Source organism: Physella acuta, unplaced genomic scaffold (assembly GCF_028476545.2).
Source record: "Physella acuta isolate Inbredline_101_S28 unplaced genomic scaffold, ASM2847654v3 ptg000988l, whole genome shotgun sequence".
Taxonomy (NCBI): domain Eukaryota; kingdom Metazoa; phylum Mollusca; class Gastropoda; family Physidae; genus Physella; species Physella acuta.
In genome coordinates, this window is record NW_026732505.1 from 497,826 (window position 1) to 521,919 (window position 24,094).

The 24,094-nt window shown below is 34.6% G+C and overlaps 2 protein-coding genes across 2 annotated transcripts; both read right to left on the bottom strand.

The window, feature by feature from the left end:
* Nucleotides 1-234: 234 nt before the first annotated feature.
* Nucleotides 235-4,553, bottom strand: LOC131954273 (uncharacterized). Its single transcript, XM_059317853.1, has 6 exons — nucleotides 4,435-4,553; nucleotides 3,967-4,127; nucleotides 2,950-3,077; nucleotides 2,511-2,655; nucleotides 1,804-1,919; nucleotides 235-670 (listed from the first exon to the last, which is right to left on the bottom strand). Exons 1-6 carry the CDS (start codon nucleotides 4,502-4,504, stop codon nucleotides 616-618), a joined length of 675 nt encoding a protein of 224 aa, XP_059173836.1. The 5' UTR covers nucleotides 4,505-4,553; the 3' UTR covers nucleotides 235-615.
* Nucleotides 4,554-18,817: 14,264 nt separating this feature from the next.
* LOC131954275 (uncharacterized) lies at nucleotides 18,818-22,781 on the bottom strand. Its single transcript, XM_059317854.1, has 6 exons — nucleotides 22,672-22,781; nucleotides 22,053-22,213; nucleotides 20,998-21,125; nucleotides 20,572-20,716; nucleotides 20,011-20,126; nucleotides 18,818-18,896 (listed from the first exon to the last, which is right to left on the bottom strand). Exons 1-6 carry the CDS (start codon nucleotides 22,739-22,741, stop codon nucleotides 18,842-18,844), a joined length of 675 nt encoding a protein of 224 aa, XP_059173837.1. The 5' UTR covers nucleotides 22,742-22,781; the 3' UTR covers nucleotides 18,818-18,841.
* Nucleotides 22,782-24,094: the final 1,313 nt, after the last annotated feature.

Consider the following 24,094-nt stretch of genomic DNA (forward strand, 5'->3'; position numbering starts at 1 on the left):
GTGAGTCATGTACCCATCAAAGCTTGGTAGACTCATGGACGCCCTATAAACTGGAACCAAAAATACGATCTCTAATATTTAACATCGCCGTTATTTTTTTTTTAAATGGGTAGTGTTGGTTAACCACTTTGATGTTGCCTGTTCTCAGTTTTACTCTCAACAGCACCACACCAAAAATGACTCGTAAAGAGAATACAATTTTGAATCTTTTATTCAATCAAAACTGTGGAATTGACAGGTAAACGAAAAGTAAATGAGTGGAACAAGGTTCAACAGAGTCGGTAGAGACAAAAATAACTGACATCCGTATTTGCTAATTACAAATTCACATTACTGATGTTAAGATTTATTGAAAAAATACTCTTTATTTTTTAGGGTAATGAAATTAACCTTATTCAAGAATTATTAAAACTCAAACAAGTTTTTATTTAAGAATGGTTTACCTTAATTTTACTAGACATATTTTTGATAAATAGTTGTCATTTCTAGTGTTAAATTAGTGAGTTGAAACATTAAAATTAAGAATTAATACACCACTTCTACAAACTCTCCACAACATCATTTTTTCGAAACCTCCAAGACTGTTTTCTCAATCAGGTCCTCAGTAAATAAATATTACTGGCAGAAACTATTGTCTTCCACTGCCTTCAGATACGATGGAAAAGGATACCTGTAAAAAAACAGTATAATCAATCATAACTACCTAGTTAATTAGTACAGTACCACTCGTCCACTCTTATTTTTCAATAGCATACTGTCAGGCCGGTCAAAATAAATTTACCTATTTTAAAATTTAAGATATTTAGAAAAAAAGGATCGATATTAAAGACGTTTACTCTCTTTTATTCCAGAACTGTGATTCTCAAACTGGGCGATATAACAACCCGTTCCCCCCTGACCGAATGTTTTATATGAGGGATGCGGTAGAAGATTTGTATTCAAACAATGGGGCGTTGAGTACCCCCTCCCCCCCCCCCCCAAAAAAAAGGGGAGGGGGGTAGTGAATGATTCAAGAATAAATTCATTGTTTCCTTACGAGATAAAGGAAAAGTGTAGATAACGCACATGTGTGCTAATATTTTATTTAAATAATAAAAAGAAAATTCGGATACAATATAGTGTTGATTAGCGAAAAAATGTATGTTTTCATTGACATCGTATTCTATGGTATGTATTCGACTCATGTTTCTAGTATTCAAACCTAAATTGAATACCAAATGCTAAATTATGAGATTATGATCTCTTACAGAAGTTCTTTGATTGCGTTCGCTTCATCATGTAGTGCAGCGAAGATTTAGTGCAGTCACTAATGTTTGACGAAAAAAATATTTCAAACGACTTATCTTCATTCAAATGCCGTTGACAAAATCAAACCATTTATTCACACTTTGATTGCTTCACCCGAGATTTTATTTTCTTCTGGATACTGTTTTCACGCTATTTTAATTATTTGTATTTTCATTTTATAAACTTATTTGCATGTAATATAAATGTTGACGTTGATTGTATTAAATAAATCATTTAGCTCCAATACGTTATTTTTATTCACTGTGGACCAATTAGTAGTAGATAGAGACATACAGAAAGAAAAACATGCATTTATCGCTCCGTGTCTCTATTTAATCAGTAACAGATTTCGGTAAACATTATGAGGCTTGTGGATGAAGTGGTTTTTTTTTTTTTAAAGAGGACGGTAGGCAATAATATGAATTTCTGTAGTTCTTGTAATTTGACCCACATATATATAGTCTATAGTGCCACCGATACCATTTTTGTTGCTCATTTTTGTAATCACCGTCTTACCTTGGTGCTTCCCTGATCAAAGCTACAGGTGATGTAGTGTAATCAAGATGCTTAGGGCTACTAATGATTGCCATCAGAGAGTCGCAAGACCAGGTCAGATGGTACTTTGGAAAAACCTGGATAAAGATAGTCGTTTGTTATCTGTAAGTCCACAACTTTAAATGTATCTTTTTGGTATAAAAGTGTACGTCGTCTTTTCTTGTTTAGTTTATGAAATCGCATTAACCACATAGTTTAGCCTCCATATTATTGTACCAAATCACCTTTCATAATGCCTTCTTCCAGGTAATGTTTCGCTGCGTTCACCATATGTTAGTTGCTTTACTTTTAAGGTTGTCTATGCCCTAAACACACTTGCCGAATGAACAATTGATCTAAGGCCCTTTGCTCAAATATACGTTAAATCAAATGCGACAATTATCCGAATGGACGTTTGCCCAAATGTGACAATTTCTCGGATCGTTATGTGCCCTAATGAAACAAATGCCCGATAGACACGGGCAGTTTTCTTATTCAGCCTAACGTCCATTTGGGCAAATAGTCTTCGGGCTAACATCCGGCTCTCAATTTTGTCTAACATATTGACAATTTCTTTACGGCGAAAAGTCAACAATGAGAAACTTTACCGGTGTGGAAATAGTCATTACATATTATTTTTTAAAGATTGATATTTCCTAAATTAAAACCATAACCAAAAATAATTTTACCCCATTATCCTGGACTTTACAATCTGGCCAGAGTGCTGTGAATGAGTTGGCTCCCTTACGAGTGAACTGGATTTTACAAGCGTCTGTTGTGGTCAAGTCATTTGAAGTCAGCTTCTTGACTTGGTCAATGGTGAAAGGCTTGGACCTGTTTAGGTTAAAGTGCCGTATTTTAGATTAAAAAATCAACAAATTAATAGCACTAAATCATCAAGAAGAGGGGTTAACTAAATACTTGACAGTAGATACACGCTTAAGAAAAGAATTTAATACATACATAAAAACATAGACCGATTCATGAGGAATAATTAAATACAGATACCTTTAAAATATTAGATTTAACCATATAGTTTTTCTGTTAAATAACTAAAATAAATAATGAGTAAATATATTTTACAGATTATATCATTAAAGTAAATGTTTAAAAATAAATATGACCTACAGATCGTTAGGAGGGGAAGTGATGTTGTAAGGTTGTGCGAAAATCTGTCCGTTTTCTTCTTTGAAAACCAGAATCAAACGGCGGTACAGACTGTTTTCAACATATTTCTCGTAGTAGAATGTCACTGCCTGCAAAACAGAAAGAAGAGAAATGCGTGTCTTCGGTTCAGAACGGAAACCATGGCTTTGTGAAATCAGGGCATTTTGTTGTTGATTCAGCACTTGTTTTTAAGTTTTGTTTGGTAGACGTACATTTATCAGCAAAAAAGGAGAAAACTTCAAAGATAATGGGTAAAATGTGTTTCCTCAATCTGTACATTATGAAGACGGATTAAAAAAAGACAAAATATTTTAGAAAAATAATATTTTTTGTTTAATAAAATTAACAAAATATCATGCAAATCTTAATAATGTAATTAATTTATTTGAAATTGTCTAACAGATAATAAACATAAGGGAATATATGAAATGTGTATTAGACCACACTCCACGCCTGGTAAGGTCGGTAAAGCTCTAGGTTTCTGAACCAAGTTTAATCTTACCTCCTTCCCTGCCCCACCCCCTCCCACAAACACACACCACCCCACCCTTTACGGGCAGATGAAGCCCGATAGCTGGGGACCGCAACCCATCTAGGAGAGTAAACTCCAAAATCAAACAACTGCTGCTTTGTAGTTTGTTCTTGGTTGGACAAAGGCTATGGAAGGATATACTTAAAGAAAATCAGGCTAAAATCAAAGTCAACGGGCCATATGGCGCATAACTAGTTGACACATAATACTTAACTGTGTTTTAGAAAATCCTTTAAATCACTAGAGTTAAGAACGAGGAAGAAGAAAAAGTTCGGAACAGCGAGACATTAAATTCTGTGCTTAAAACATAACAAGTAGAAACGGTTCAAAGAAATCCTTTTCAGCATTACAATTTAGAACTAAAAGCAGAAGATCAAAACCCTTAGAGTTGCAAAGAACACTACCAGTCGGAATAACAAAGATTTAATATACAACAGACAACCTACCGGTGCAAGTGCTGGGATCTCTACTGGTGTGGCCGTCACGTACAAAAGTTTCGGTACGTCAACTTTTGGTTTTTTGACGTTCTTGTAAGCTTCCACGACAGGACCATCAGAAAATTTCCCGTTGAAAACGTAGAGAAGTTTCAAAAAGGCTTCAGAGTATTCTAGAAAAGAAAGATATATTTTATAACCGATTTCTATTGACGAAGAAAAGGTTGGATTTTTTAAAATATGATTATAATGCTGCATTTAAAATGACAAAATAAATATTATATATGTCTGTAACAATAAATTTCACAATTAGTACCTATTCATGGTCCGATAAATTAACATGTTGCGAAGTTATTTTATCGATACATGTATTGTATACATGTCGCAGGTGTAATCGCGGTGTAAGGAACTTATTTCTGACACGACTGTCTGCACTGACTAGTGCGAACACCATATGTAACTACACAACTACCTTCATACCTTTGTCGTCTGCTGTACTGGTTGTGCAAGACATCAGCATCAAGACTGTAAGACCCCAGAGGAACGCCATTCTTCACAGATCTCTTGTTTTTCGTTAGTTTTCTGCTGCTTGTGAAGTAAGACACAATCCATGCACCTTTCCAGTGATATTTAAAGGAACTAATGCGTCACGTTGTACATTGCTAATTACATTACATAAAAGATATGCTAATGTAATCAATGTAAAAATGTTAATACCCGCGTTACTTGCTGGTTTTGGACAAAAGACAAGAGATACATTTTTAAACATTACAATTTTGGTTTGATTGTGTGCATGATTTTATATATTAATATATTTCATAATAGATATTCTAAAGATAAAAATGTATATTCTCATGTGGGAGTATTTTGAAATTGGTTTGTAAACCTGTTCACACAAATTTTGTCTACCTGCTTAAACAACTTTTGTCTACCTGCTTACACAACCGTTGTCTACCTGCTAACATAACATTTGTCTACCTGCTCTCACAATTAATGTCTGCCTGCTCACACAACTTTTGTCTGCCTGCTCACACAACTTTTGTCTACCTGCTCACACATTTTTAAACATTACAATTTTCGTTTGATTTTTTTGCATGATTGTATATATTAATATATTTCATAATAGATATTCTAAAGATAAAAATGTATATTTATTCTCAAGTGGGAGTATTTTGAAATTGGATTGTAAACCTGTTCACACAACTTTTGTCTACCTGCTTAAACAACTTTTGTCTACCTACCCACACTGCTTTTATAGACATACTAGCACAACTTTTGTCTACCTGCTCACACAACTTTTGTCTACCTGCTTACACAACTTTTGTCTACCTGCTCACCTAATTTTTATGTACCTGCTTACACAAATTTTGTCTACCTTATCACACATCCTTTTTCTACCTACTTACACAACTTGTGTCTACCTGCTCACATAAAATTTGTCTACCTAATCAAACAATTTTTGTCTACCTACTCACACAACTTCTGTCTATCTGCACACACAACTTTTGTCTACCTGCTCACACAACTTTTGTCTACCTGCTCACACAACTTTTGTCTACCTGCTCACACAACTTTTGTCTAATTGCTCACACAACTTTTGTCTACCTGCTAACCTAATTTTTGTCTACCTGCTCACACAACTTTTGTCTACCTGCTCACACAACTTTTGTCTACCTGCTCACACAACTTTTGTCTAATTGCTCACACAACTTTTGTCTACCTGCTAACCTAATTTTTGTCTACCTGCTCACACAACTTTACCATCACCTTGAATCTACTCATTATTCCAGACATGTTTTATGTATTGTATCGTAATTGAATATACACTTGCCAGCTGTTTTACAATGAACTTTGATTAACCATGTATGCATAGTTAACAAGCCTTAAGCAATTGTGACAATGCAGGTAAACCCAATGACTCAGTTATGTAACTGTAACATCTGTGGAGCAGACGAGACTACTGACGTAGTAATGTAGCACTTACAGGGATGTAGATACGAATGGCGCAGAAATATAGCGCAGATAGTGATGGAGAGACCACTGGCACAGTAATGTAGCACCTGCTGTAATGGAGACACAAATGGCGCAGTAATGTAGCACTTACTGGGATCGAGCGACCACTATCACAACAATTTGGAACATATTGGGATTGAGAGAGAACTGACGCAGTAATGCATCGCTCAGACTAACAGTGAGACCACTGACCAAGTAATGTGACTCAAATGATAGAGATTGTTTTGACGAAGTTATGTAACATCCACAAGGAGCGAAATATACCACTGACCAAGTAATGTAACTCAAATGATAGAGATAATTCTGACGAAGTTTTTTAACAGAGAGAGTAATGCAGTAATATAGCACCTACAGGGCGGAAAAAAACATTGGCACTAAAATGATAAACTTGTAGTCATCTCCCATTGACAGCTACCTCACACTAATAAATCTCCAAAACGGATTTCGGGTTTGAATCCGTGGGAAGTCCATGAGTCCACCCAGCTCAAATGGGTACCTACCTAACGCTTTTGAAAGTAATAGTAGCAGGGCATAATGCTGATTACACTATCCTTTATATACCGAGGACACAGATACGGATTGATTCTACTTCACCTGCTCCGCAACGTTTCAAATGGTAACTTTTATAATAACCATTTCTAAATAATATTTCCCGAACCTTCTAATAATATACTTTTATAGAAATTTTGATAACGTTTTGGCGAGAAGCAAATTTTATCGTAAATTAATCGTAAATAGTGGAGGTATAAGCCTAGCACTCCCTAAAACTAAATGGACATTGTGACATCAGGTTAAAAGATAGTGTCTACTGCCAAGATTTTAAATTGAAATTTAGAGTGTTTTAAAACATACCAAAACTCAATCATGGCTGATAGGTGTGAATTAAGATATAAGGTGAACATTAGATATGGGGGACACGTATAATCAGAAATGGGGAAAGGTAGACATAAGATATGGGGGCAGGTAGACAAAGGTTGTATGAGCAGGTAGACAAAGTTGTGTGAGCAGGTAGACAAAGGTTGTGTGAGCAGGTAGACAAAAGTTGTGTGAGCAGGTAGACAAAAGTTGTGTGAGCATGTAGACAAAGTTGTGTGAGCAGGTAGATAAAAGTTGTGTGAGCAGGTAGACAACATTTGTGTTAGCAAGTAAACAAAAGTTATTTTGGCTGGTAGACAAACCCTGTAGGGGCAGGTAGACAAACCCTGTAGGGGCAGGTAGACAAATCCTGTAGGGGCAGGTAGACAAATCCTGTAGGGGCAGGTAGACAAAAGTTGTTTTGGCAGGTAGACAAACCCTGTAGGGGCAGGTAGACAAAAGTTGTTTTGGCAGGTAGACAAACCCTGTAGGGGCAGGTAGACAAAAGTTGTTTTGGCAGGTAGACAAAAGTTGTGTGGGTTGGTAGACAAAAGAGTTTAAGTGAGATCGTGATAGTAAAAAAGTTTGTTGGGCTGTTGATGTTTGTTTTTGAAGTATCCTCGAGATGATCAGTTAACAACGACGAATAAAGTTACAAATTAAACTTTAATTAAGGTTTTTTTTCACAACTTCACGACAATGAGCAAAAAAAGAATTTAATATTTTTACACACTAACTTAATGACAGTATCTTTAATTTCCGAATAGGAATGCTCTTTGGACACATTTTTTTAAATAGCCAGGTCAAAGTTCAAAATCTGCGTGTTAAGAGATGGCAACGAGGACAAAGTTCGTCCCGACGAGATTGTTGTTAACTTCTCAGTCGTTGTTTAAAACATAACCAGTATAAAAAATTAGAGGCATTAGGTGCAGTGAACAATGTCAGTCAACCTGGTGCCAGAAGATTCACTATTCTTCACGATATTAATCAACTTTCCTAGTACCTTACCAAACACGACCAACTTACCTAGGACATTAACAAACATGATCTTAACAAACATTACCAACATAATTATGACCTTACCAAACACGACCAACTTACCTAGTACATTAACAAACATGACCTTAGCAAACATAATCGACATAACTAGGACCTTACCAAACACGACCAACTTACCTAGGACATTAACAAACATGACCTTAACAAACATAAAAAACATACCTAGGACCTTACCAAACACGACCAACTTACCTAGGACATTAACAAACATGACCTTAACAAACATAACCAACATAACAAGGACCTTACCAAACACGGCCAACTTACCTAGGACATTAACAAACATGAACTTAACAAACATAACCAACATAATTAGGACCTTACCAAACACGACCAACTTACCTAGGACATTAACAAACATGACCTTAGCAAACACAACCAACATAATTAGGACCTTACCAAACACGACCAACTTACCTAGGACATTAACAAACATGACCTTAACAAACATAAAAAACATACCTAGGACCTTACCAAACACGACCAACTTACCTAGGACATTAACAAACATGACCTTAACAAACATAACCAACATAACAAGGACCTTACCAAACACGGCCAACTTACCTAGGACATTAACAAACATGAACTTAACAAACATAACCAACATAATTAGGACCTTACCAAACACGACCAACTTACCTAGGACATTAACAAACATGATCAACTTGTCTATGACCTTAAGTTGCAGAGCAACGAATATCTACGTTTTGTAGAAATTGAGTAGTAAATTTTTCCGTAAAAAATAAGAACGAGCTTTTAAAAATAATTAAGAAACTAATGGTTTGGCCTTGGTGAAATAATTGATACGTATTTAGAAAATTATGGGATGGCGTGCTACTCCAAAAGTCTCGAGTTCAGATCCCGGGCTCGAGTCTGTAGGACAACCCTGAGTCTATCCAGCACTGTTGGGTACCTCACTCACATTAGGAAATAAAATGCTGACCAAACCGAGCTCATTAAAACTACTTCATCTGCCTCAGGTCTCTTGGGCGAATAAATAATTTTTAGAAGAAAAAATTAGAAATATTATTTAGAAAAATTATTTAGAAAATTGCCATATTAGAATTTCATTTAAAAAAATTCCTTCTGTCGTGCAAAAATCTAAATAATTATTTTGAATAATTGTGACGTATTGTAACTTTTTGAAGCTTGAAAAAAACTTAGTTAATGCATCCTGTTCATTTGTGTGTGTGTCTCTAATAACTTGCACACCATTTCGGTTATGTTGACCAAATTTCATATTATATGATGACAATGCACTGTGACATAAAATTTGACTTAATCAGATGTTTTATTCAATTTTAAAAAGTTAATTAAAACTTCTTAAAATACTCATTTTCCGCTAATTTGTGCACGTTCATTTGGTGAGCAATACTTTGCTCTTATCGATTCAATTTTTTTTTCAATTTAGTATTTAAAAAATGAAAAAAAAATTTTCTTTCAAGCACTGATACTATTAACCTCCTTACTGCCGAGAAAGTTTAGGGAAGATCACTCCGGTTTAATGTGTTTGTTTACGAAATTCGTTTTACGAGAGTAATCTTTTCTAAAGTTTGAAATTTATAGGAATAATTCAACTTAAGCAATTCTTGTTACAATGAAGAATAGGTATAAAACTAGGCCATGGAATTTGTTATTTGTTAGACCCGATGTGTGTGTGTGCCTATGTGATAAGTAAGTGTTTTATGTTTGTGTGAATTCCTGTGCATGTGAGTGTGTGTTTTGAATTAGAAATGGAAGTAAGAAGCATTTATTATTATTAAAGGAAGTCGAGAACAAGGTTTCATGCGAGTGAAATGTGAATAAAACCGTCGTCTAAATAAATGATATTTCTCTATAATCGTTATATTTTTTTTTATATTTACTTTGTTGTGTCAGTAAATTGCTATTTTTTTTTTAAAAGCACAACCGCATTTCCTTTTCTATCGTGAGTCGGGTACTCATCAGGGCTGGGTTGACTCAGGGACGTAGTATGAACTGTAGCCCAGGATCCGTGCTATAAAATTCGACATGGCCATGTCTTAAAAAATGCACTGTTGGTTAACAAACTTGATGTTGCCTGTCAACAGTTTTGATCTCAGCAGCACCACACAAAAAATAACTCGTATAGAGAATAAAATTTTTAATCTTTTAATCAATCATATTTGTTTAATTGACAAGTAAGCAAAACATAAATGAGGGGAACAAAGTTCAACAGAGTCGGTGGTGACAAAAATAACTGACATACTTATTTGCTAATTATAAAATGTAAATTACTGATGTTAAAATTTATTGAAAATTACTCTTCATTTTTACGGTAATTAAATTAAACTTATTCACAAATTATTAAAACTCACACACGATTTTAGTTGACATGGTTTACATTAATTTTACTAGACATGTTTTTGATTAGTAGTTGTCATTTCTAGTGTTAAATTCGTGTGCTGTAAAAATATTAAATTCAAAAATTAATAGACCTACAAACTCTCTACATCATTTTTTTCGAAACCTCCAAGACTTGTTTCTCAATCAGACCCTCCATAAATAAATATTACTCGCAGGAACTATTGTCTTCGACTGCCTTCAGGTACGATGGAAAAGGATACCTGCAAATAGAAACAACAGAATCATCAATTATAATTTCCTTGTTAATTACTTTTATTTAGCTATGCATAATGTCAGGCCGCCCAAATTAAATTCACCTATTCACCTATTTTAAAATTTAAGAGTTTTAGAAATAAAGGATCGATATTAAAGACGTACATTCTCTTTTATTACAGAAATGTGATTCTCAAACTGGGCGATATATATCCAATCCCCCCCCCCCCCCCCGTGAAACGACCGTCTTACCTTGGTCCTTCCCTGATCAAAGCTACAGGTGATGTAGTGTAATCAAGATGTTTAGGGCTACTAATGACGGCCATCAGAGAGTTGCAAGACCAAGTCAGCTGGTACTTTGGAAAAACCTGGATAAAGATAGTCGTTTGTTTTCTGTAAGTCCATAAATTTATATGTATTTTTGGCATATTTTATACATTTTTACGACATAAATGTTAATTATTGCGGTTGTGATATTTGTTGTATGAAATTTTACAACTTTATATTCATGTTTATCCCATTATTTTAAATCCAACATAACATTTAACTATTAAGGTTGCAACATAAATTATATTACATGAAGTTGACATTCATGTTTGTACAATCATATTATAAAAAGTGTATGTCTTCTTTTCTCTTTTTAGTTTGTACCCATATAAAATCGCATTAACCATATTATTTAGCCTCCATATTGTTGTACCAAATTACCTTTCATAATGCCTTCTTCCAGGTAATGATTTGCTGCGTTCAACTTATTTCAGTTGCTTTATTTGTCTTCGGAAAATGCCCGAAAGACGCTTGCCGAATTGACAATTGACATAAGGCCCTTTGCTCAAATATACGTTCAATCAAATGCAACAATTATTCGAAAGGACGTTTGCCCAAATGTGACAATTTCTCGGATCGTTATGTGCCCTAATGAAACAAATCCCCGAGAGACACGGGCAGTTTTCTTATGCGGCCTAACGTCCATTTGGGCAAATAGACTTCGGGCTAACATCCGGCTCTCAATTTTGGCATGTTGACCACTTCTTTATGGCCAAGAGACAACAATGCTAAACTTAAGCAGTTTGGAAATGTTCATTACATATTATCTTTTAACGATTGTGATTCCCTAAATTAACACAATAACAAACTAATTTTACCCCTTTGTCCTTGACTTTACAATCTGGCCAGAGTGCTGTGAATGAGTTGCCCCCCTTATGAGTGAACTGGATTCTACACGCGTCTGTTGTGGTCAAGTCATTTGAAGTCAGCTTCTCGATTTGATCAATGGTGAAAGGCTTGGACCTATTTGGGTTAAAGTATCGTACATCAGGTTAAAAAAATCAACAAATTAAAAGCACTAAATCAACAAGAAGCGATGTTGACTAAATACTTGACTGTAGATACACGCTTTAGCAAAGAATTTAATACATACATACAAACATATAAACCGATTCATGAGGAATAATAAAATACAGATACTCTTAAAATATTAGATTTAACCATATGGTTTTTCTGTTAAATAACTAAAATAAATAATGAGTAAATGTATTTTATAGATTATATCATTAAAGTAAACGTTTAAAGTAAATATAACCTACAGATCGTTAGGAGGGGATGTGATGTTGTAAGGTTGTGCGTAAATCTGTCCGTTTTGTTCCTTAAACACCAGAATCAAACGGCGGTACAGACTGTTTTCAACATATTTCTCGTAGAAGAATGTCACTGCCTGCAAAACAGAAAGCAGAGAAAAATGAGTCTTAGATTCAGCACGGAAACCATCAGTGTCGGTAATTATGGCATTTTGTTGTTGATTCAGCACTCGTTTTTAAGTTTTGTTTGGTAGACGTACACTTATCAGACAAAAAGGCACAAAACTTCAAAGATGATGGGTAAAATTTGTTATCTCAAGCTATACACTATAAAAACGGATTACAACAAGAAAAAATATTTTAGGAAAAAATATTTTTTTGTTATTTAAAATTACCAAAATAACAAGCAAATTTTAAAATGTAATTAATTTATTCGAAAGTATTTGAAATTGTCTAACAGATAATAAACATAAGGGAATGTATGAAAACTGTAATAGAAAGTTCGTGTAACACATCACACACACAATGAGGGTAGACAAGGTTAAAGGAACGTGAGCTGACCAAAATCCAGGCCTAGTAAGGTCGGTAAAGCTCTTAAACGAAAAGTCACCAGTTTGATTATACCCCCTCACCACTATTCCATCCTTTCCGGGCAGATGAGGCCCGATGGCTGGGGACCGCAATATATCTAGGAGAAACAACTCAAAAATCAAACAACTGCTGCCTTGTAGTTTGTTCTTGGTTGGATATGGAATCATATCCTTACTGAAAATCAAACAGCTGCTGCCTTGTAGTGGGTTTTTTGTTGGACAAAGGCTTTGGAAACATCCTTAATGAAAAGCAGGCTGAAATCGGAGTCAACGAGCCATAAGACGCATAGCCAGTTGAAATATAATACTTAACAGTGTTGGAGAGAATCCCTTCAATCATTAGAATTAAGAACAAGGAAGAATTAAAAGTTCGGAACAGCAAGACATTAAATTGTTTGCTTAAAACATAAACAGTAGAAACGTTACAAATATATCATTTTCCAACATTACAATTAAAAGAAAAATAAAGAAGAAGAACAAACCCCTTAGATTTTTAAACAATAATACCAGTCAGAATAACGAAAAGATTTAATATACAACAGACACCTACCGGTGCCAATGCTGGGATCTCGACTGGTGCTGCCGTCACGTACAAATTTTTCGGTACGTCAATCTTTGGTTTTTTGTAGTTCTTGTACGCTTCCACGACAGGACGGTCGGAAAATTTCCCGTTGAAAACGTAAAGAAGTTTTAAAAAGGCTTCAGAGTATTCTAGAAAACAAACATATATTTTATAACTGATTTCTATTGACTAAGAAAAAGTTGGATTTTTTAATAGATAAAACACTGAATTTTCAATAGCTACATGAATAGCATATATCTGGGACAGTAAACTTCATAATAAGTACATATATATATGTTCCGAATATTCTAGAAGATACTGATATATCATTTTTGTAATTGCTTTCTATTGATGAAAATGTTTTAATATACATAATACGGCTTGTATAACAGTGACATGTTAGATAAACAAACTACGCAAAAAGTACGTATCCATGTTCCGATAAAATTAACTTGTTGCGAAGTTATATATCTATACATGTATTGTATACATTTCGCAGGTTTAAGGAATTTAATTCTAACACAATTGTCCGACGCTCACTAGTGCGAACACCGTATTGTAACTACACATCTACCTCGAGTTTTCATACCTTTGTCGTCTGCTGTACTGGTTGTGCAAGACATCAGCATCAAGACTGTAAGACCCCAGAGGAACGACATTTTACGCAGATCTCTTGTTTTCGTTAGTTTTCTGTTGCTTGTGGATTAAGACACAAACCATGCACCTTCCCAGTGATATTTAAAGGGACTTATGCGACACGTTGTACATTGCTGATTACATTGCATAAAATGCTAATGTTATCAATATAAATGTTAATTACCGCTTTACCGGCATCTGGGTGCAGGTTTTAGTCAAAAGACAAAAGAGATACACATCTAAATATTTCAATTTTCGTTTAGTTATTTGCTTTATTTTCATACATTAAGATATTTCATAATACGCATTCCATAGATAAAATGTATAATTATTCTGATGTAGGAGTATTCTTTTGAAGCACATGGTGACAGCCAGCATGCAATATTTCGTGGAATTCCACAGTTTTCTGTCTACCTGCTCACCTATTTTTTTTTTGTTTACCTGTTCACGCAACCGTTTTTTACCTGCTCACACAACTTTTGTCTACCTGCTCACACAACTTTTGTCTAGCTGTTCACACAACTTTTGTCTACCTGCTCACACAACTTTTGTCTAGCTGTTCACACAACTTTTATCTAGCTGTTCACACAACTTTTGTCTACCAGATCACACAACTTTTGTCTACCTGCTCGCAAACTTTTGTCTAACTGCCCCTATATAGTATGTCTACCTGCCCAGATATCTTACGTCTACCTTTCCCCATGTCTGATGTATGTGTCCCCCATATTATATGTTTACCTACTCACACTCCTTTTGTCTACCTACTCACACAACTTTTGTCTACTTGCTCACACAACTTTTGTCTACCTGCTCACACAACTTTTGTCTACCTGCTCACACAACTTTTGTCTACCTGCTCGCAAAACTTTTGTCTAACTGCCCTATATATTATGTCTACCTGCCCAGATATCTTACGTCTACCTTTCCCCATGTCTGATGTATATGTGTCCCCAATATCATATGTTTACCTAATCACACAACTTTTGTCTACCTGCTCACACAACTTTTGTCTACCTGCTCACACAACTTGTGTCTGCCTGATCACACAACTTTACCAGCACTTTGAATCTACTTATTATTCCGGACAGATTTTATGTATTCTATTGTAATTGAAGATACACTTGTTTCACAATGTACCTTGATCAACTATGCATATTTAGCAAGATTTTTGCGATATTGACAAAGCTGGAAAACCCAATGACTCACTTATGTAACTGTAACATCTGGGAAACTGGAGAGAGCACTGAAGCAGTAATGTAGCACCTACAGGATGGAAAGAGCACTGACGCTGTAATGTAGCACCTACAGGATGGAGAGAGCACTGACGCAGTAATGTAGCACCTACAGGATAGAGGGACCACCGACACAGTAATGTAGCACCTTCAGTAATAGAGGAAACACTGATGAAGTAATGTAGCACCTACACAAATTTTGATAACACAGACGCAGTAATGTAGCACCTACAGAATGGAGAGACCACTGATGAAGTAATGTAGCACCTACACAAATTGTGATAGCACAGACGAAGTAATATAGCACCTACAGGATGGAGAGAGAACTGATGCAGTAATGTAACACCTACAGGATGTAGAGAGAACTGATGCAGTAATGTAACACCTACAGGATGGAGAGAGAACTGATGCAGTAATGTAGCACCTACAGGACTGAAGAACACAATCACGCTGAACTACTCAACTCGAAATCCTCTCAGAGTTGACAGCTACCTCAGAAAAAATGAACGAATGGTAGAGCACATTATTACATGAAGAAAGTCCTTGAGTCGACCCAGCTTTAATGGGTACCCAAATAACGCTATTGAAAATAACGGTAGCAGGGCATAATGCTGAATGAAGTATCCTTTATCTACCTAGGACACAGAAACGGATTAATTCTACTTCACCTGCTCTGCAAGGTTCCAAATGGTAAGTTTTATAACAACTGTTTCTAAAATAATATTTCAAGAACCTTTTAAAATTATACTTTCAAAGAAATTTCAATAACGTTTTGCCTAGCAAATTTTATCGTAAATTTATCGAAAATAGTGGAGGTATAGCAATCTCTGAAACTAACTGGATATTGGGACATCAGAGTAAAAAATTGTGTCTACTGCCAAGATTTTAAATTGAAATTTTAAAGGTTTTAAAGCATATCAAAACACAATCAAGGCTGAATATGAATTGTGGGTTAGGTAGACAAAAGATATGAGGCCAGGTTGACATTAGTTATGAGGTCAGGTAGACAAAAGTTGTGCGAGTAGGTAGACAAAAGATGTGTGAGTAGGTAGACAAAAGATGTGTGAGTAGGTAGACATAGATTGTGTGAGTAGGTAGACAAAAGTTGTGTGAGCACGTAGACACAAGTTGTGTGAGTAGGTAGACAAAAGTTGTCCGAGCAGGAAAAAAGCATGACATCTTTATTTTGAAGTTAAGAATTTAATATTTTCATACACTAACTTAATGACAGTATCTTTAATTTCCAAATAAGAATGCTCTTTTGACTAATTTTTCTTTAATAGCCAGGTCAAAGTTCAAACTCTGCGTGCTAAGAGATGGCAACGAGAACAATATTCGTAACGACGAGATTGTTGTTAACTTCTCTGTTGTTGTTTAAAACATCCAGTATAAAAGTTTCGAGACTACAGATACAGTGAGCAATGTAAGTCAATTTGGTATCGGAAGAAGCACTATTCTTCAAGATATTAATTAACTAACCTATAACATTAACAAACATAACGAACTTAACTATGTCCTTGAGTTGCAAAACAACGAAAATCTAACTTTTGTAGAAATCTAGTGGTAAATTTGTCCGTAGAAAATACATTGATAACCTAATGGTAAAGCTTGCGGTGTATTTCTAATAACATTTGACCTTGGTGAAATAATTGATACCTATTTAGAAAATTATGGGACGGCGTGCCACTCTGAAAGTTTTGAGTTCGGATACCGATTGCCAGTCTGTTCATTGAAACAGATGAACTCTACTTCCTCTGCCTTTTTTGTCTTGGGCAAAAAAATTATTTAGAAACATTATTAAGAAAATGGCATTTTTAGAATTTCATTTACTAAATTTCCTTCAGGTTGTACTCGTTACTCATTACTGATCATCGCAAATAATCGTAATCAAGACGAGTACTCGGCCGTTCCCAAAGTTAACATCAGGGAAAGCTGACGGTAGGATTAAATACATGAATGCTAAGCTAGAATAGTAGGGCGAATGAGTTTTGCAGATCCTCAGAAAAATAAATGTATTTAATAGCAATTTTCGATAATGTACACCTCCCAACAGTTTCATACACGGAATATAAAGGATGCATGACAGTCGTGCTAAAATCTAAATCGTGGTTTTGACTAATTTTGACGTATTGTAACGTTCTGAAGTTGGAAAAACTTAGTTGAGGCATCCTATCCGTTTATGAGTGTCTTGTGACACTATTATGAGTTAATAACTTGAGTACCGTTTCTGTTACGTTCAGTTATATTGACCAAATTTCACATTATTATAGTAATATTATATTAAATTACTAATTTTCTATGAACTTTTGAGCGATTTCCGGGAACCAAAATTTATACGTACCCTATTTTAATGATTTCCTTAAAATAATACCACTTCTATCGACTGAATGTTTCAAACTTTTCACTTAGGTCAAGATTCGATGACAAAACACTGTGACATAAAATTTGACTTAATTAGATGTTTTATTAATTTTTCAAAAATTAAATTTAAAACTTCTTTAAAAGTGCTCACTTTCCGCTCATTTGTGCACACAATGTTTACTCTCATTAGGTGAGCAATTCTTTCTTCTACTCGATTCAATTAAAAATGTTTTCAATTAAGTATCTAAACAATTGATTAAAAACATTTCTTGCTATAGGCGGATTGCACCGATACGTTTAACCTCCTTACGGTTATATTACCCTATTCAAGAAAGTTTAGGGGAGATCACTCCGGTTTAATGTGTTTGTTTACGAAATTCGTTTTACGAGAGTAATCTTTTGTAAACTTTTGAATTGATAGGAATAATTCAACTTTAGTTTTAAGCTGTTCTTGTTACAATTGAGAATTTGTTTAAAGCTAGGCCATAGAATATGTTATTTGTTAGACACGATGTGTGTGTGTTTGCCTATGTGATAAGTAAGTGTTTTATGTTTGTGTGAGTTTCTAGGGCATGTGAGAGTGTGTTTTAGGTTAGAAATGAAAGTAAAAAGCAATTATTATTATTATTAATTGATTACAAAATTATTCCTACAGGTTCCCTTTCCCACCGTACCTAAACGAAGTCGAGGACAAAGTTTCATGCAAGTAAAATGTGTCTAAAACCTTTGTCTCAATAAATGATCTTTGGAAATCGTTTTATTGTTGTTATATTTACTTTGTTGTGTCAGTAAAATGTTAAAAATATTTTTAAAAACACAGCCGCATTTACTTTCCTATTGCGAGTAAGGTACCCATCAAAGCTGGGTAGACTCAAGGACTTCCTATAGACTGGAGCCAAGGATACGATATATATCATTTGACCTCGCTTTTTCTTTAAAATGTGCACTGTTTGTTAACAACTTTGATGTTGCCTGTTCTCAGTTTTACTCTCAACAGCACCACACCAAAAAAAGGACTCGTAAAGAGAATACAATTTTAAATCTTTTAATCAATCAAAACTGCTGAATTGACAGGTAAGCGAAAAATATGATTGGAACAAGGTTCAACAGAAATAACTGACATCCTTATTTGCAAATTATAAATTCACATTACTGATGTTAAGATTTATTGAAAAAATACTCTTTATTTTTAGGGTAATGAAATTTACCTTATTCAAGAATTATTAAAACTCAAACAAGTTTTTATTTAAGATTGGTTTACCTTTCTTTTACTAGACATGTTTTTGATTAGTAGTTGTCATTTCTAGTGTGCTGTAAAAATATTAAATTAAAAAATTAATAGACCACTTCTACAAACTCTCTACATAAATTTTTCGAAACCTCAAAGACTTGATTCTCAATCAGGCCCTCCATAAATAAATATTACTCGCAGAAACTATTGTCTTCGACTGCCTTCAGGTACGATGGAAAAGGATACCTGCAAATAAAAACAACAGTATCATCAATTATAATTTCCTAGTTAATTACTTTTATTTTGCTATGCATAATGTCAGGCCGCACAAATTAAATTCACCTATTCACCTACTTTAAAATTTAAGAGTTTTAGAAATAAAGGATCGGTATTAAAGACGTTCGTTCTCTTTTATTCTAGAAATGTGATTCTCAAACTGGGCGATATATACCCACTCCCCCCCCCCCCCCCCCCGTGACAGTAGAAAATTTGTATTCTAACAAGGGGACGTTGAGTACCCCCCAAAAAGGGGGGTTGGGATAGGGAAGGATTCAAGAATAAATACGATGTATCAGTGCGAGATAAAGAAAAAGTGTAGATCACTCAAATGTGTATTAGCATTTCATTTAAATAATAATAAAAATTCGGATACAATATAGTGTCTATAACACAAAAAATGTATGTTTTTATTGACATCGTTTTCTATAGGAAAAATTCGACTCCTGTTTCTAGTATTTAAACTTGAATTGAATACCAACTGCTAAATTATGCGATTTTGAGCTCTCACAGAAGTTTTTTTATCATAACGTGCAGCGACGATTTAGTGCAGTCACTAATATTTGACGAAAAAATAAATTTCAAATGACTTATCGACATTTGAAAGCTGCTGGAAAAATCGAACCATTTATTCACACTTTGATCGCTTCACCCGAGATTCAATTTTTCTCATGAGTATTGTTTTCACGCTATTTTAATTTGTGTTTTCATTTTATAAACTTATGTGCATATAATATAAATGTTCATGTTGATTGCATTGATTAAATCATTTAACTTTCGTGTGTTATTTTTATTCACTATGTGGACCAATTAGTAGTAGATAGAGATATAAAGAAAGAAAAGCATACATTTATCGCTCCGTGTCTCTATTCAATCAGTAACAGATTTCCGTAAACATTAGGAGGCTTGTGGGGGAAGTATTTTTAACAAAGTGGACTGTAGGCCAAACAAGTTTGGGAAATAGTTGGCAATAATATGAATTTCTCTAGTTCCTTTAATTTGACCCACATGTAGTCTATAGTGCCACCGATAAAAAAAAATATTTGTTGCTCTAATATTGTTTTTAATCACACGACCGTCTTACCTTGATCCTTCTCTGGTCAAAGGTACAGGTGATGTAGTGTAATCAAGATGTTTAGGGCTACTAATGATGGCCGTGAGAGAGTTGCAAAACCAGGTCAGATGGTACTTTGGAAAAACCTGGATAAAGATAGTCGTTTGTTTTCTGTAAGTCCACAACTTTAAATGTATTTTTAAGGCATATTTTATACATTTTTACGACATAAATGTTAATTATTGCGGTTGCGATATAATATTTGTTGTATGAAATTTTACAACTTTATATTCATGTTTATCCTATTATTTTAAATCCGACATAAGATTTAACTATTAAGGTTGCAACATAGATTCTGTTATACGAAGTTTTACAACTTTACATTCATGTTTTCTTCTGCAGGCTAACATCGATTTGGGCAAATAGTTTCGGGCTAACATCCGGCTCTCAATCTTGGCTAACATGTTGACCACTTCTTTACGAACAAGAGACAACAATTCAAAACTTTAGCTGTTTGGAAATATTCATTACATATTATCTTTTAAAGATTGTTACTTCCTAAACTAAAACCTTATATCCAAATAACTTTACCCCATTATCGAGGACTTTACAATCTGGCCAGAGTGCTGTAAATGAGTTAGCTCCCTTACGAGTGAACTGGATTCTACACGCGTCAGTTGTGGTCAAGTCATTTGAAGTCAGCTTCTTGACTTGGTCAATGGTGAAAGGCTTGGACCTGTTTGGGTTAAAGTGCCGTAAATCACATTCAAATATCTACAAATTAAAAGCACTAAATCATCAAGAAGTGGGGTTATTTAAATACTTGAATTTAGCAAATTATTTAATACATTCATAAAAACATATAACCCGAATCATCAGGTATAATTAAATACAAATACCTTTAAAATATTAGATTTAACGATACGGTTGTTCTATAAATAACTCAAATTAAACACGAGTGAAACTCTTTTACAGATTATATCATTAAAGTGAATGTTTAAAGTAAATATAACCTACAGATCGTTAGGAGGGGTTGTGATGTTGTAAGGTTGTGCAAAAATCTGCCCTTTTTGTTCATTAAAAACCAGAATCAAACGGCGGTACAGATTGTTTTCAACATATTTCTCGTAGAAGAATGTCACTGCCTGCAAAATAGAAAGGAGAGAAAAATATGTCTTCGATTCAGAACGGAAACCATGGGTTGGGAAATGAAGGCATTTCGTTGTTGATTCAGCTTTTGTTTTAAGTTTTGTTTTTTTTATCAGCAAAAAAAAGGCACAAAACTTCAAAGATGTTGGGTAAAATTTGTTGTCTCAAGCTATACACTTTGAAAACGGATTAAAACAAGACTATATGATTTAGACAAAAAACTTTTTAGTTTTATAAAATTACCAAAATAACATGCTAAGTTTAAAATGTAATTAATTTATTTGAAATTGTCTAACATAATAGACATAAGAGAATATATAAAAATTGTAATAGACAGTTCGTGTAACACACATCACACACACAATGAGGGCACACAAGGTTAAAGGAACGTGAGCAGACCAAACTCCATGCCTTGTGAGGTTGGTAATGCTCTTGTTTTCTTAACCCTAAAATCATCAGTTCGATCATACCCCCTCACCATCACCGCACCCTTTTCAAGCAGATGGAGCCCGATGGCTGGGGACCGCAACCCATCTAGGAGAGTAAACTCCAAAATCAAACAACTGCTGCTTTGTAGTTTGTTCTTGGTTGGACAAAGGCTATGGAAGGATATACTTAAAGAAAATCAGGCTAAAATCAAAGTCAACGGGCCATATGGCGCATAACTAGTTGACACATAATACTTAACTGTGTTGTAGAGAATCCTTTCAATCACTAAAAATAAGAACAAGGAAGAAGAAAAAGTTCGGAACAGCGAGACAGTTGTTAAATTATATGCTTAAAAAATAACCAGTAGAAACGGTTCAAGAAAATCTTTTCCAGCATTACAATTTAAAACTAAAAGCAGAAGACCAAAATCCTTAGACTTGTAAAGAACACTACCAGTCAGAATAACAAACATTTAATATAAAACAAACACCTACCGGTGCAAGTGCTGGGATCTCTACTGGTGTGGCCGTCACGTACAAAAGTTTTGGTACGTCAACTTTCGGTTTTTTGATGTTCTTGTACGCTTCAACGACAGGTCGGTCAGAAAATTTCCCGTTGAAAACGTAGAGAAGTTTCAAAAAGGCTTCAGAGTATTCTAGAGGACAAAGATATATTTTATAACTGATTTCTATTGACGAAGAAAAAGCTGGATTTTTTAAATACATAAAACACTGCATTTACAATGGCCACAGGAATAGTACAAATGTCTGGAACAATAAACTTCACAATAAATACGTATATGTGTTCAGAGTATTCTAGAAGATAATGATATATCATTTTTATAACTGATTTCTAATAATGAAGTTTTTTTTTAATATACTTAATACAGCTTATACAACATCTGACATGTTAGAAAAACAAACTACGCAATAATTACGTATCTATGTTCCGATAAAATTAACTTGTTGCGAAGTTATTTTATCGATACATGTATTGTATACACGTCGCAGGTGTAAAGGCGGTGTAAGGAATTTATTTCTAACACAACTGTCCTACACTCACTATTCCGAAAATGTTTTTGAAATTGTACACAACTACCTCGAGTTTCCATACCTTTGTCGTCTGCTGTACTGGTTGTGCAAGACATCAGCATCAAGACTGTAAGACCCCAGAGGAACGCCATTCTTCGCAGATCTCTTGTTTTTCGTTAGTTTTCTGCTGCTTGTGAAGTAAGACACAATCCATGCACCTTTCCAGTGATATTTAAAGGAACTTTTGCGTCACGTTGTACATTGCTGATTACATGACATAAAAGATATGCTAATGTTATCAATGTATAAATGTTAATTACCGCTTTATCAGCATCTGGGTGCTGGTTTTGGTCAAAACACAAAAGACAAAAGAGATACACATCAAACATTACAATTTTCGTTTAAATATTTGCTTCATTTTCATACATTAAAATATTTCATAATACACATTCTATAGATAAAAGTTTATATTTATTTTCGTTGGAGTATTTTGAAGCACCTGTTGACACCCAGCTTGCATTATTCCGAGGAAGTTTAACAAATTTCTGTTTATCTACTCACACAACGTTTGTCTATCTACCCACACAATTTTCTCTACCTACTCACACAACTTTTGTCTAGCTGCTCACATAACTTTTGTCTAACTGCTAACATAAATTGTGTCTACCTTCTCAAACAACGTTTGTCTATCTACCCACACAACGTTTCTCTGCCTGCTCACACAATTTTTCTCTAACTAGTAACTCATTTTGTCTACCTGCTCACACAACTTTTGTTTACCTACTCACACAACTTTTGTTACCTACTCACACATCTTTTGTTTACCTACTCACACAACTTTTGTTTACCTACTCACACAACTTTTGTCTACCTACTTACACAACGTTTATCTAACTGTTCATATTTTTTGGTCTTCTAACACAATTCTATCTTCTTAGACATCTTGTGTCTGCTTGCTAACAAAACTTTTCTCTACATGGTCACAGAACTTTTCTCTACATGCTCACACAACTTTTGTCTACCTGCTCACACAACGTTTTCTATCTACCCACACAACTTTTCTCTACATGCTCACACAACTTTTGTCCACCTGCTCACACAATTTTCGTCTACCTGCTCACACAACTTTTGTCTTCCTGCTCACACAACTTTTGTCTACCTGCTCACACAACTTTTGTCTACCTACTCAAGCAACTTTTGTCTACCTGGCCAAACAACTTTTGTCTACTTGCTCACAGAACGTTTGTCTACCAACTCACACAACTTTACCATCACCTTGAATGTACTTATTATTCCAGACATATTTAATGTATCCTATTGTCATTGAAGATACACTTGTCTGCTGTTTTACAATTCACTTTGACTAACCATGTATGCATATTTAGCATGCTTTTAGCAATATTTACAATGATGGAAAAGCCAATGACTCACTTTTGTAACTGTAACATCTGGGGAGTAGGAGAGATCATTCGCGCAGTAATGTAGCGCCTACAGGATGGAGAGAT